General features: G+C 37.9%; 1 protein-coding gene across 1 annotated transcript in view; it reads right to left on the bottom strand.

The window, feature by feature from the left end:
• LOC124868506 (noelin-2-like) overlaps nucleotides 1-3,588 on the bottom strand; it is a 61,147-nt gene extending 57,559 nt beyond the window's left edge. The window contains exon 1 of the mRNA XM_047365880.1: nucleotides 3,101-3,588. Within this exon, the coding sequence (XP_047221836.1) occupies nucleotides 3,101-3,244 (144 nt within the window). The 5' untranslated portion in view covers nucleotides 3,245-3,588. The remainder of the gene's footprint in view (nucleotides 1-3,100) is intronic.
• Nucleotides 3,589-12,784: the final 9,196 nt, after the last annotated feature.

The raw sequence follows: 12,784 nt of genomic DNA, 5'->3' as shown, positions 1-12,784 counted from the left end.
CTAAGAAAAACAAATAGACTTAATACAAATAAGGCACATCCTAATAAATTAGAGGATGCAACTCATATATAATATTGATGTTACTGGCTTAGTGGTAGATTGCAACCATGTATTTCTGTTAATTGCAATGATTAAGGCTTACAGCTAATGAATTCTGCATACACAGTGATGGGGGATGATGGCAGAGATTCACAAGGAGTGGATTGTGGCTGGAGTCAGTGCTACAGAACCCATCACACACAGACATATCCAGGACATGGGCTACAACTGTCACATTCCCGAGCCACTCCTCCACTAGAAACAGCATCAAAAGTGCCTTACCTAGGCTAAAAAGAAAAAGGACTGGACTGTTTCAGTGGTACAAAGTCCTCTTTTCAGATTTAAGTAAATTTGCTTTTTATCCAGAAATCAATGTTCTAGAGTTCCAGACTCTGGAAAAGCAGAGAGGCAGATGAATCCGAATATTATGTTTGGTACTGATGGAGTGCCCAAAAGTAGACAGCAAAACTGGAGTATCATGATGAAAATGTATTTTAATAACAGTCCAGAAACTTAATGAAAATGCAGAATTGGAACAAAGACGATTCTACAGGAGAGGAACAGGCATGACCGGGAAATGAAGGAAACTAACAGGATCAAACATATAGGGATGTGATTAATAGGACAAGGACCTGGTGAGTCCAATGAGCAGAATTGTATGGCAGCTATGAAGAGAAGATGACTGGAGTGACTGGTTCCGATCACCCAGGAAGAAGTGATGGCACGGCAGTAAGGGAGGAAATTACATATTAAATTGAAAGCACAGCTTTTTCATGCAGAGCAAGCTCAGAGACGATATATTACATCATCAGCAGCTTACAATGTAAATTTGCCCCAACAAAAAATAAAACACCAGGTATCAAAAACATATGCTGGAATTTATTATTTCTGTCAATTTATTATTTGTTAATGATATGGGCAATATTTTTATCTGATCCAGAAAACTCCATTATGTATGTATCAATCACATGGTCAAAGTAGGTGTCCACTACTCTAGCCAGTAGATCTGAATGGGTCATTCAGAGTATGGCCTGGCTGATGTGTCGTTTGAAATGACATGTAAACCTCACCGACTCGGTGCACCGATTTGAACACCGGGAGGTAAATGGTGCAAACCCACAGAGGGAATGTTGGCATGAAAGTCCGTCCCACAGATCACTACACCAGGTTTCATCCAGTCTAGTGGCAAGTGTCCACAGCCAGTGATGATTTGGGGAGCTATGTCATCTACTGGTGCCTTTCCACAGATCTTCAAGCTTCTACCCTCAAACCTGATGCACACTGGGACCACCTCAGTCACTGAACCTTTGGCTCTGGTCCGAGAGGCTCGCACCAAGCAGCAGGCCCCTTCTGAATTTCCTCAGGAATTTCAGTTTTCATGTACAATTTTTCTGAGAAACTGAATTTTGGGTTTTCAGTAGCTGTGAGAGATAATCATGAAAATCTATGAAGCATCACCCCGTGTGCAATAAATCTATATATGAGGTTCACTTTTTAAACTGATTTATTGAAATGAAAGAACTTCTCAGTATTTTCTAATTTATTGACATGCACCTTAATGTTAAATACTGAAAGAAAATGTTCTTTCAAAATACAAGGATAAGTGGTCAATATGGGTACTGAAAATAATTTTTAGAGTCAAACTGCATTAATACTAAAAGAAATACTGCTGACAAAAGGTAATCAAATAAAAAACTAAGTTTAAATACATGTTCGAAATAATGAAGTTTTATCACTGCAATGCAAACCCAACCAATCTTCATAATATGCATGTTTACATAACCAATGGTTTGAATTTACATCAAGCTTAAAATCTGTTTCTCACTTTGCATGCAACTGGAGAATAACTAGTGTTGATGAAAATACCTCTGTCTTTGCAGTGAAGTATAAAAAATTACAAATAAATAAATGCAGGTTTGCAGAGCACACAACAGCTTTTGGCTTCTGCCAATAAACTGTGAACAAACACAGCTCTCAACCAGCTCCGCTACCATCCTAATATCTCCATCTGTTCTCATTCCGCGTGTTTGTGTGTGGGCGTCCGCTTTCATGAGACCGCTTGTACTTTGCTGAACTTGCAAAGTGCCACCACGCAGCAGATGAGGAAGAGTCTTCCAAGTCGTGCAAAGCCCAACCACAAGACACACACTCGGTTGAGTGTTCATCACTTTATAAGACATCATATTTTCCTGAATTCATTTCTGGAGATAAATACTCACAAAAAATCTATATCCACACATGATTTCCCCTTAATATGGAACAACACACCTTCACTTTGTGATTGTGTAAATAGATGAGGAAAAGCTGGACCACAGAGAAACAGCTATGCATTTGCACAGTATATGTGGAGTTAAGACTCCCATGTGTGCAGTGGAACAGCATCTACACATCAGGGACTGCCAGGGTGTTGCCAGGGCAACCAATCGCTGGTTGTCCCATGGGTGAGTCACCCCCTCCCCTTTCCTCCCCTCTAGAGGAGAAATATCATTCCAGCAAGTCTGAGACAGAGCAATCCTATTAGCCATTTGGTTTTCTGTGTTTCAGTGGCTGCTTATTGTGCATGTGTTCCTTATCAGTCAGAGAAGAGGTTATTTATTGACACATTTTTGTATTTGCACTATTTAATTTGATCCTTTACAATCCTCAAAGCTTTTCTATTTTCTGAAAATGATTTCCAAATCTGCTTTGCATTTTATTTTTTGTTTGAATCGTTTTTTTCTGTAAAAACAAAATATGTATGCAGAATAAACACTCTCTGATCTGGAACTAGATTTCCCAGAGGTTTTTTCTTTCTTATTGGAAAGGCAAACATTTGTCTCATTAAGAACAAAGCATACCACTGTAGAGAGCTTATGCTAGCATTTGCATGGAGAAACAGAAAAAAGAAGCATTTCATCCTTCACTGAAAACTCAAGAAACATTCAGAAAAGCAGGTCATGCAAAAAGCTCTTGCACATTTTTAATGTTAGAAGGTAAATAATTGGTTGCAAGATTTCAGTTCAGCACTTCTATTCATATAATATGTTCTCATATGTTGTGTAGAAAAACAGGGGATACATACGCTGATGATCCGCTCGTGTGTGCCATCAGGGGAGATGATGGTTCCATTGAGTCCAACCAAGGAAGGCAAAGTCTGGGACATCCAGTTAGTTACCATTGCCATGGTGCTGAGCACAGCACCGATCTTCAGCATGGGAACACTCATCCTGACACACACACATTCACACAATTAGAACAAACTCTGCCTCACCAAAGTGTTGGTAGCAATCATCCTAAAACCAGCAGGTAGCTAAGTCTCGCGATGCTACAGGTAAAACATTGTGGAAACCCGCAAGCCTGGAAAAAGGCATCCAACAGAGATTTTCCCCACTGCTGATTTCCAACACGGTCCCAAGTTAGAGAATAAATCCTGATACACAAGCTGCTCCAGATGTGAAGGCAGGTCAGAGCATCCAGTGCTCCCAGAAGCAGCTGTTATTTTTTGTTTTGTTTTTTGTTTTAATGCGTGTGTGGTTTTTGGGCTCCCTCCTTTGTCTGGCACTGAGGAGTTGTGGCAGAGCGCTAGCTGCTCTCTGGTTTTATCCTCTAACTCTCTACTTCCCTCTCTCTTTGGACACACCCCTCCATCCTTTACACAGACTCTTCCTTGTTGTCTCGACTTGTTCATCTCAGCTGCAGAATTTCCTTTAATGCAACATTTAATTAATAAAAGAATCTCAATGCAGGCTGGGAGCCTTAGAATATAAAAATAACCCCCATTCATTAAGTATGTATTTTTTCACTTTCTTCATGTCCCTTTAATGTGTATTTTCTTATTTTTCTCACTTCTTTGAACTACAATGTTCATTTCTTGTCCAGCTGCTGTCATTGCACGCTTGTCTTTTCCGTTTTGTTGATTGTCCTTGCTTTTCTTCTTATTTAGTGCGTGCCTGAAAGAATACACCTTGCTCAGGATTAACTTGTCCCTTATCTGAATATTTGAGGGTTGTGGCTTCACAAACTGAATCAATCCTGCCACCATGTGGTCATTTGTGTAGATAAATGTATAAAACTCGCCTTACATCAACTGTGGCTCTCCTGAGCTTTCATGGACCACAACATTCCTCAAAGTTAGCAATAATAATAATAATAATGATGATAATAATAAAAACATTTAATCAGGACCTGCTTTTGAAGTCTAAATTAAACATTTCTAAAATATAAGTAACTATTAGTCATATTACTTAAGGCTGTCTGATATCCATTATTGTCTGAGTTCATATAAAAAGCAAACATATATTTTTGCATATTTTGTTTTCAATTGAGTTAAGTCTGATATAAATGTACTTTTTCTTTGAGATTATGACTCTCTACATTAATAAAACACTTTTTTTATTTACATTTTCCCACCTTTTTTCTTTTTTTCTGAACAGAAAATAAAGAAATAAAATAAACACATCCTTAGGTTAAAAAAAAGGATACTAGAAAAAATATATTAAAATAAAATATTTAAATAAAATGTATTTACAAAATAAAAAAATAGTTTAGAATTATTATATTATATTGCCTCTCTGTGTTGCCCAGGGATAGACTGGTGACCTATCCAGGGTGAATCCTACCTCTAATTACTGCTGAAGATAGGCACCACTGTTTCATACGTTTTATACTCAAACTCACACTGGTCATGCTGACCTTACAAATAATTGTCATTTTCTCCCACTCCTTCCACTCTGCATTCCTCCTCCAACATTCTCTGAGAGATTTTCTGTATCCAGTCAATGCCTGACTGACTTCAACATGCATCCTAGTCCAAGAGTCAGCCTGAGGGAATTCACAGTTAGTCTATAACCTCTGGGCTAAGAAAAAAGGAAGATGTGCAGTCTTGCATAGAAAAAGGAAAAGGAACAGTGCTGGGTCCAAATGACACCCTGCTGGTCATGCGGCTGATGATTATTGGCAATCTGAGGTAAGCCAGAATGGGTCTATTTATTTATCAGCACATTTATTGAAACAATGCCAAGAAAATGTCCTCAGCTCTAAAAGAAAATAGTAAGTATAACTCTGGTACTTAAAGTGGCTTGGCTGCAAGACAAAGACCAAAGACATTGACACTTATTACACAAAACGTGTGTAGCAGTTGTCTCTCAGTACAAGCACTCTTAATTATGCACGAATGTAAAAGTACATTCCTGTCTTGCCGAAGACATTATTTTTGGGAATATTTTTATCTCTAATAAATGTGTCTAAAATAAACAATGATCACTACCAGAGTTTCAAACCTCAACTTTCTACCAAATCACATTTTTTTGGATTTATTGTATCTAAAGAAATCCTCTCTTTAAGGATCCAGTGACGCTATATGAATTCCCATTTTTGTTCTTTTATAAGTTCTTCTAGAAGTGTTCAGATTTGATGCTATACCTAATAGACACACTTATTCAGAGGACCAAACTTCAGGTATTCTGAGGTGAAGCTAAAAGAACCAGTAGATGTTTCTAAAGAGCCTGAAATATTCAGCTTATTTTTTCTACTATTTATTTATTTATTTACCTTTTTATATCTTACTTTGAAACTATTTTTGACAATGTTTTAGAAGCATATGTTGATTGATACTTCATGAAACACATCAGCTTTTTTGAATCGTTTCATTAAACTTAATTAGGTTGCGACAATTATTAATCCATATTTATAAAATATAGGCATTCTAAATATATACCCGCCACATTTGATTTGATAAATCTGCAAAAACAATAAATAAATGAATATAATGCTCATTTTGTGAGGTTGCATCTCTGTGCGCAAGTGTGATTTTTCTGAACATTTTATGCTTTTTCTTAAAATAAAACCATATAAAAGATCAAATAAAAAGACTGTTAATTTCTTAGCAAATGTGCAAACGTACCTAATCAGCATATGATCCGCTTATTATCTATATATATATATTTATATATATACAGTACAGACCAAAGGTTTGGACACACCTTCTCATTCAAAGAGTTTTCTTTATTTTCATGACTATGAATATTGTAGCTTCACACTGAAGGCATCAAAACTATGAATTAACACATGTGGAATTATATACTGAACAAAAAAGTGTGAAACAACTGAAAATATGTCTTATATTCTAGGTTCTTCAAAGTAGCCACCTTTTGCTTTGATTACTGCTCCACACACTTGGCATTCTGTTGATGAGCTTCAAGAGGTAGTCACCTGAAATGGTTTTCCAACAGTCTTGAAGGAGTTCCCAGAGATGCTTAGCACTTGTTGGCCCTTTTGCCTTCACTCTGCGGTCCAGTTCACCCCAAACCATCTTGATTGGGTTCAGGTCCGGTGACCGTGGAGGCCAGGTCATCTGGCGCAGCACCCCATCACTCTCCTTCTTGGTCAAATAGCCCTTACAAAGCCTGGAGGTGTGTTTGGGATCATTGTCCTGTTGAAAAAATCCATTCCTTGTGTTCTTTAGCCCAAACAAGTCTCTTCTGCGTGTTGCCTGTCCTCAGCAGTGGTTTCCTAGCAGCTATTTTACCAAGAAGGCCTGATTCACACAGTCTCCTCTTACCAGTTGTTCTAGAGATGTGTCTGCTGCTAGAACTCTGTGTGGCATTGACCTGTTCTCTAATCTGAGCTGCTGTTAGCAGAAAAAATATCTTAAGCCTGAATTCTTGACATGGCAGATGTCGAGCTACAAGAATCAGTAACCATACCCTAAAGGTGTTGTGTATGCCTTGGCTTGTTAGCTCTATTTACTCTCACCACCTCTTGATGACTGTGTTGCTTCTAAGTGTGGCTAGTTGAAAAATTCATGTTGGTTCTCAGTGTTTGCTGAAGGTATTTATAATTCTTGTGTATTGAGCAGAGTCTTTACTGAGATCAGACACGGGAAACTTGTTTCTGTTGAAGAGAACAAAGGCATGAGAAAGTATTTATAGTGGGTTAGTTGAATTGTCAGCAGGCAAAAGATGCCCTCAGACATAAAACCTTATAAAACAGCTTATTCAGTTGGAATAATAGGATGTTAAAGTCTAGCAGCTAAAGTCAAGTTTATCAGCTGTTCACTACTCTTTTTGGCATCTTAGCTTCTGTCTTAACTGGTGGCTGAGTATAAATTAAATCATAGAGAAAAGGTCACACCTCTGCTATTATATTCTGGCAGTTCTGAGCACTATATTAGGTATCTATCTATCTATCTATCTATCTATCTATCTATCTATCTATCTATCTATCTATCTATCTATCTATCTATCTATCTATCTATCTATCTATCTATCTATCTATCTATCTATCTATCTATCTATCTATCTATCTATCCATTGTCTATACCTGCTTATCCACGCAGGTTTATGGGGAGTTGGGGGGTGAGGGAGGGGCTGCTGTCTACGGTATCTCCAGCAGTCATTGGTCGAGAGACAGGGTTCACCCTGGACAGTCCATCCCAGGGCAACACAGAGACAGACAGATATCTCATACTTAAGGGTAATTTAGGGACACCAAATAAAAGAACAGTCGTGTTTTTAGTAGATGGGGAAATTATGGGGTACCCAGAGACAACTCACGTATGTATGAGGAGAACAGCCAAACTGGGGTTTGAACCCAATTTGAGGAACATCTGCAAACTTAGATCCATGGTTTCCCCGAGTGAACTTGAGATGATAATACATGCTTTTGTCTCTACACAACTGTATTATTGTAATAGTCTGTTTACCTGTTTTAATGAAAAGGGGCTTTCTCGTCTTCAGGTCGTCCAAAACTCTGCTGCGAGATTATTAACTCGCTCAAACAGAAGAACCCATATAACCCCAGTTTTAAAGTCGCTGCACAGGCTGCCTATCAGATTGAGATTTCATTTTAAAATTCTAGTTTCAGAGCTTTACACAGTCAGCCTCCTTTATACAGTATATCTCTGATTTGATCCAAAGATACAACTCTTGGTGTAGTTTGAGGTCAAAATCTTTTCGTGATTCCCTATACCCGTTTCAGAACTCATGGTGACCGGTCTTTCCATGCTGTTGCACCCAGGCTGTGGAATGCACTGCCTACTTTCTTACAAGGTTTGGACTCCGTTGATGATTTTAAAAACCTGAAGACATTTCTATTTCAACTAAAATTTCAGTTAGAGTTGAGCTTTTATGAATTGCATGTATGCTTGTATTGTGTTTATATTCTGTGCTGTATGTTGTTGTTTATTCTGCTGTGTTGTTCTGTTGTGAAGCATTTTGTGACATCCTGTCTGTGAAAACTTGCTATACAAATACATTTTACTTACTTACCTACTTACTATATACCTGGATTACTGGCAACGAACCTCACCTGTACTCACTTTAACATCCCCATTTTAGTCTTGTTTCCAATTATTCCATTTTCAGTTGATTGAAACATCAACAGTCACATTTAAGCACTAAACTGATTGATTATGTTATACAAGGTGTAGCAATTAAAGAAAATAATTATAATATTTAATGAAAATAGACTGATTGAATCCATTACATCAGTTCAGGCTCCACACACCTACATCTCGAGCATACGTGTGTGTCTGCTGCTCTTTTCAGCTGCCGCTCGAACGGCTACCTCTCTTTCCTGTAAATTATTAAATAGGCAATCATCTCAGATTAAATTCAGTGAGGAGATAAATCGCTTTTAATGCAAAGTAGCAGGACTTCATCTGGGGGCTGAAGACATTGCTATGGTCAGTGAAGGTCAGCCCTTTGTTTCATTCGGTGTGCTGTCTGTTATGGTGAGTAATAACAGAGTGCATTAAAGTACTGACAATGGCGAAGTAATGAAAAAAGGCACTGCAGAGGGAATTTTGAAAAAAGTTCAAGTGGAACTGACTATGAAAAAGTGTGTTTATTTGACCAGGAGAGGCCTTTTAGATTTAAGGAGTAAACCTTTCTATGATGCATTCTTTTAAATCAATGCATCAGTTCAGTACTTGGTCCTTTGCAGTGGTTTATCTCTGGTATTTTGTGCACTTTAAAGATAAATAACTGTAGAAACTGATAGAACTTGAGAAATCATGAGTTTGATTCAACTCCACATTTTAAATATTTACAAAACCTCCAACCAAACCTTTTAAAACCTCCAACCAAACCAGTCTCATCAAAGATGGATGCTTGCTATGGCTGGGTGGAGTGTGAGAGAGCTGGATGAAAACAAAAATGTTTCAGAGTGGCTTATTGCTTTAGCATTATGTATAAATGGATCACTTATGGCTGTTCAGGCATTGATTATGAAGCTCTGACAACTCTGCTGCAGAGGAGATTTCCCTTACAATATACAAGGTTCTGGATTTGTGAAATTTCTCTAATCCACACCAGGCTCAAAATTATTCTCAAATATATGCATTAACTCTCACAAACCAGTCATGTTTTTGGACTGTGGGAGGAAGCCAGAGTACCCGGAAAGAACCCACGCATGCACGGGGAGAACATGTAAACTTCATGCAGAAAGACCCGGGAATCGAACCCAGGAGCTTTGTGCTGCAAGGCAAAAGTGCTACTAGCTGCGCCATCGTGCAGCACAGTGTTAACGATTATTGTTCGGCAAATGTGTCCAAGTATCAACCATCTGACATGAACTGTTGCCTTCAGATGAAAGGAAATGTTCTATGATGTGAAAGAACAACCCCAGAACCCTTAAAGTTCAAAACTGCTATGAACGGGAAACTGCTGAAACACCAGCAGCAGCCCCTGTTCACAGTGAATTAAGAGTTACATCGCACTTAAATGAGAGGGTTTTGGCCAAGAAAAAGTCACCTGCTTCAAAATAACAAGGCGCATTTGTGGTGGATTGAAGGTGGGTCTTCTAAATCTAAGAACATTGTACCAGCTGTCAAGCATGGTGGTGGCAGCATCATGCTAAGTGATCTGTTTTGCTGTCATTAATCCTGGTGTGTTGCACAAATTGGATGGCAATAAAGAAGGAAGACTATCTCAAACTTCTTTAACTTTACCTCAAATATAAAGCTTGATGGTAAAACTTTGGGCAGGCCCCAACCTCAACTCTATTGAAAATTTGTGCACTAAGTTCAACGCCAGGAAACCAGCAATATGAAGACTAGTTGAATGTCCAGACAGAATTGCTTGGTGGACTATGGATCAGAAGTAGCAACAGAGGGTCAGCTTCTTCAGCCTGAAGTTGAAGTCTGTCTCATGATTCTGTGTTGTGGAAAATGTGTATCTACCAAAGAAAGAGATCGATGATTGTCACCCAACCAGCTTTATTATAACCTTGACAAGAGAGAACAGTTTTACAGCATCAGATATGTAATCAGGTGCCCATCCAAAACCGCTCTAACTAGACAAAGTAAGAGAACTCTGTTATAACAGCTTCAAGGTAATCCCAATAGGACTTACTTAGGAGGAACAGAGGTAAGGCCTGTTGTAATTCTTGCCTAGACATGTTGGCAGAGCTCAAATCACAGAGTGGCTCCTGTTAGACTACACTCTGAACCCTATCATGAATTAGTGCTGCAGCAGGTGGGAATTTGAGGGGGAGTGAATACTTTTATCAGATTATGCAGAGTATCAGGTCATAAACCAGGGCACTTAAACCAAGGCACTATCCAGTAAACACCTGGATAGTGGATTCCAAACATTCACTTTACTTACCAGATATGCTCATATCGACCATACAAAGCCAGGTCGCCACCGCATTAAACCTGTTATGCACTTTCAAACATGAAAAGCAATACATAGTTTACACATCAGTGCCACAGCATCCTGTAAGTGTCTCCTCTTAAAGCAACATGCTGTGAGTTCTCTCAGGGTTACAGTATTACTACAACACACAATGAGAAAAGCTAACTCTTTAACTGGGCTTATTAGAGAAGCATGCATTCTAGACATCATGAACATGGAATGTATTAATAATTAAAAGCAGCAACTGTTTTTGTGTGATTTCTCAGTTGTAGGCTTTACACCCTGGGAGAAAGAACACATCCAACTGTTTTGTGTTTGTATAGTCTTTTCGTATGCTTTATATATATATAGATGCCAATGGTACACCTCTGACCAGAACTGTAAGCAAGCAGTATATGACTGCGATTTAAAATTTGCACCGTCAGTGGTTTTAAATTTGTTTTATATGCCACTTGAAAAATAATGCGTTCATGCACTCATTGGGAAGTGGGTGCAACTGGAAGGCCCTGCAACCAAATCACGTTCGTTCTGGCCATAAAGAGGATTTTAAATATGCATATCTTTAAAAGCGACACAGGGGTCAAAATTTCATGTGCGAGAGGTAAATAATTAAAGAAACGAGATTAACTTGTGAAAAGGACAAAGAAATAAACATTAAATCACACTTACTCTTTACCACATTTACCTTTTCCCAGACTGACACTCTGACAGTTAAATTCCATATGACTAACCTTCATGTCATATTATCCATATTTCAGCACTAAAAGCCTCTAAACTGATCATGTGCTCCATCTAATTAAAGTTTAACCACAGTTGGAAAAGTTCCCCTAGTAGATCTGGTTGAGAATACAAGACCAAGGAGAAGTGAGGTGCAGATGGGAGTGATGAAAGACCAAAAAGAAATGGGAAACATGGGGAAACAAGGGAATGATGTACACTCAACTGTAGAAGACACAGAATCCAAAATTACAAACCACACATCTGCAACTTTGCTGAAAGAAGCAGCTAAAAAAAATTTAAGTTAATACAAGAAAATCTAAAATTGTCTTTAGCTCCAACTTTAGCACAAAAAAACAACTTAATAATGTTTGGTTGGAAAACAAGTAGGATTAGATCAAAATTGTTTCATTCCTGTTTCAACATTTTTCTCTTCCATGCTCTTTATAGCGAATGCTGTTTGAATTATTTGGTGTTTGCTCTACAATCTTGTTTTTTTTGGGTTTTTTTTGGTTTTTAGATTTGTTTGTTACTATCCAAATTTCCTTAACTGCCTGTTGGTTCTTTAAGGCTGTTTTGGTTTTGAGTAGGTTTGGATTGGTGTAGTTACATCAAAAAGAAAACATTTTGTGTGTATCTTTACTGAAACTGAGACACTGAATGAATACGTTTTATGTTTCATCATCACTTTTCCAACATCCAGTCACTTCAATGATTCAGCTCAATATTTTAAGAATCACTTACTGGATTGGCAGCAGGTTATTGTCTGAGCTTTATGGATTAATTACCATAAACATTTTATCCCTTGACATGTAGTGCCTTAAACTCTAGAGGAACAAATCTTTCATTCATGTCTTTGTTTCTTGTCTCCAAGGGCTCAGTCTTTATTATAAAGTGCTCTTGAAGATTGATACCTCCACCCAGGAGGTCATGTTTCTTCCAAGATTTATTTTGACTTTGGGATTAAAAAATAAAAATTGGAGCATTTCCAGTTCACAGGATTTCAGTACAAAACCACCTGTCAAAAAGGTAATATTTTACATGTAAAACCTGCCACAGGTATTTAGCCATGTTTCTTCACATTTAGACTCATCACAAAAACTCATCATGGAAATGAATTTAACAATACAAAAAAATATTTTTCATAAATTTGGGCTTTAAAATGTCTGTTTATCTGTATCTTTTTCCAAAGCAAAATGGTAAATATTTTTGGATTTATTGAGAATTTTCTCTAACCTGCAAATGGTCAAACCTTTATATATTTGACCACTCTTTGTGTCAGAACTGAAAGTTCATTTAAATTAGTTTCCTGAGACAGCTGACAAATTTTTTGTGCTTTTAAGGTCAGGGCATTCCAAAGCCCTAATGTTAGTGTGCTTTACCCATCTAAAACTACTTATAGTGAGAGTTGC

This window comes from Girardinichthys multiradiatus, chromosome 5, assembly GCF_021462225.1.
Source record: "Girardinichthys multiradiatus isolate DD_20200921_A chromosome 5, DD_fGirMul_XY1, whole genome shotgun sequence".
Lineage (NCBI taxonomy): Eukaryota > Metazoa > Chordata > Actinopteri > Cyprinodontiformes > Goodeidae > Girardinichthys > Girardinichthys multiradiatus.
The sequence above is the reverse complement of the archived record's forward strand: the minus strand, read 5'-3'. Positions and strand labels throughout refer to the sequence as shown.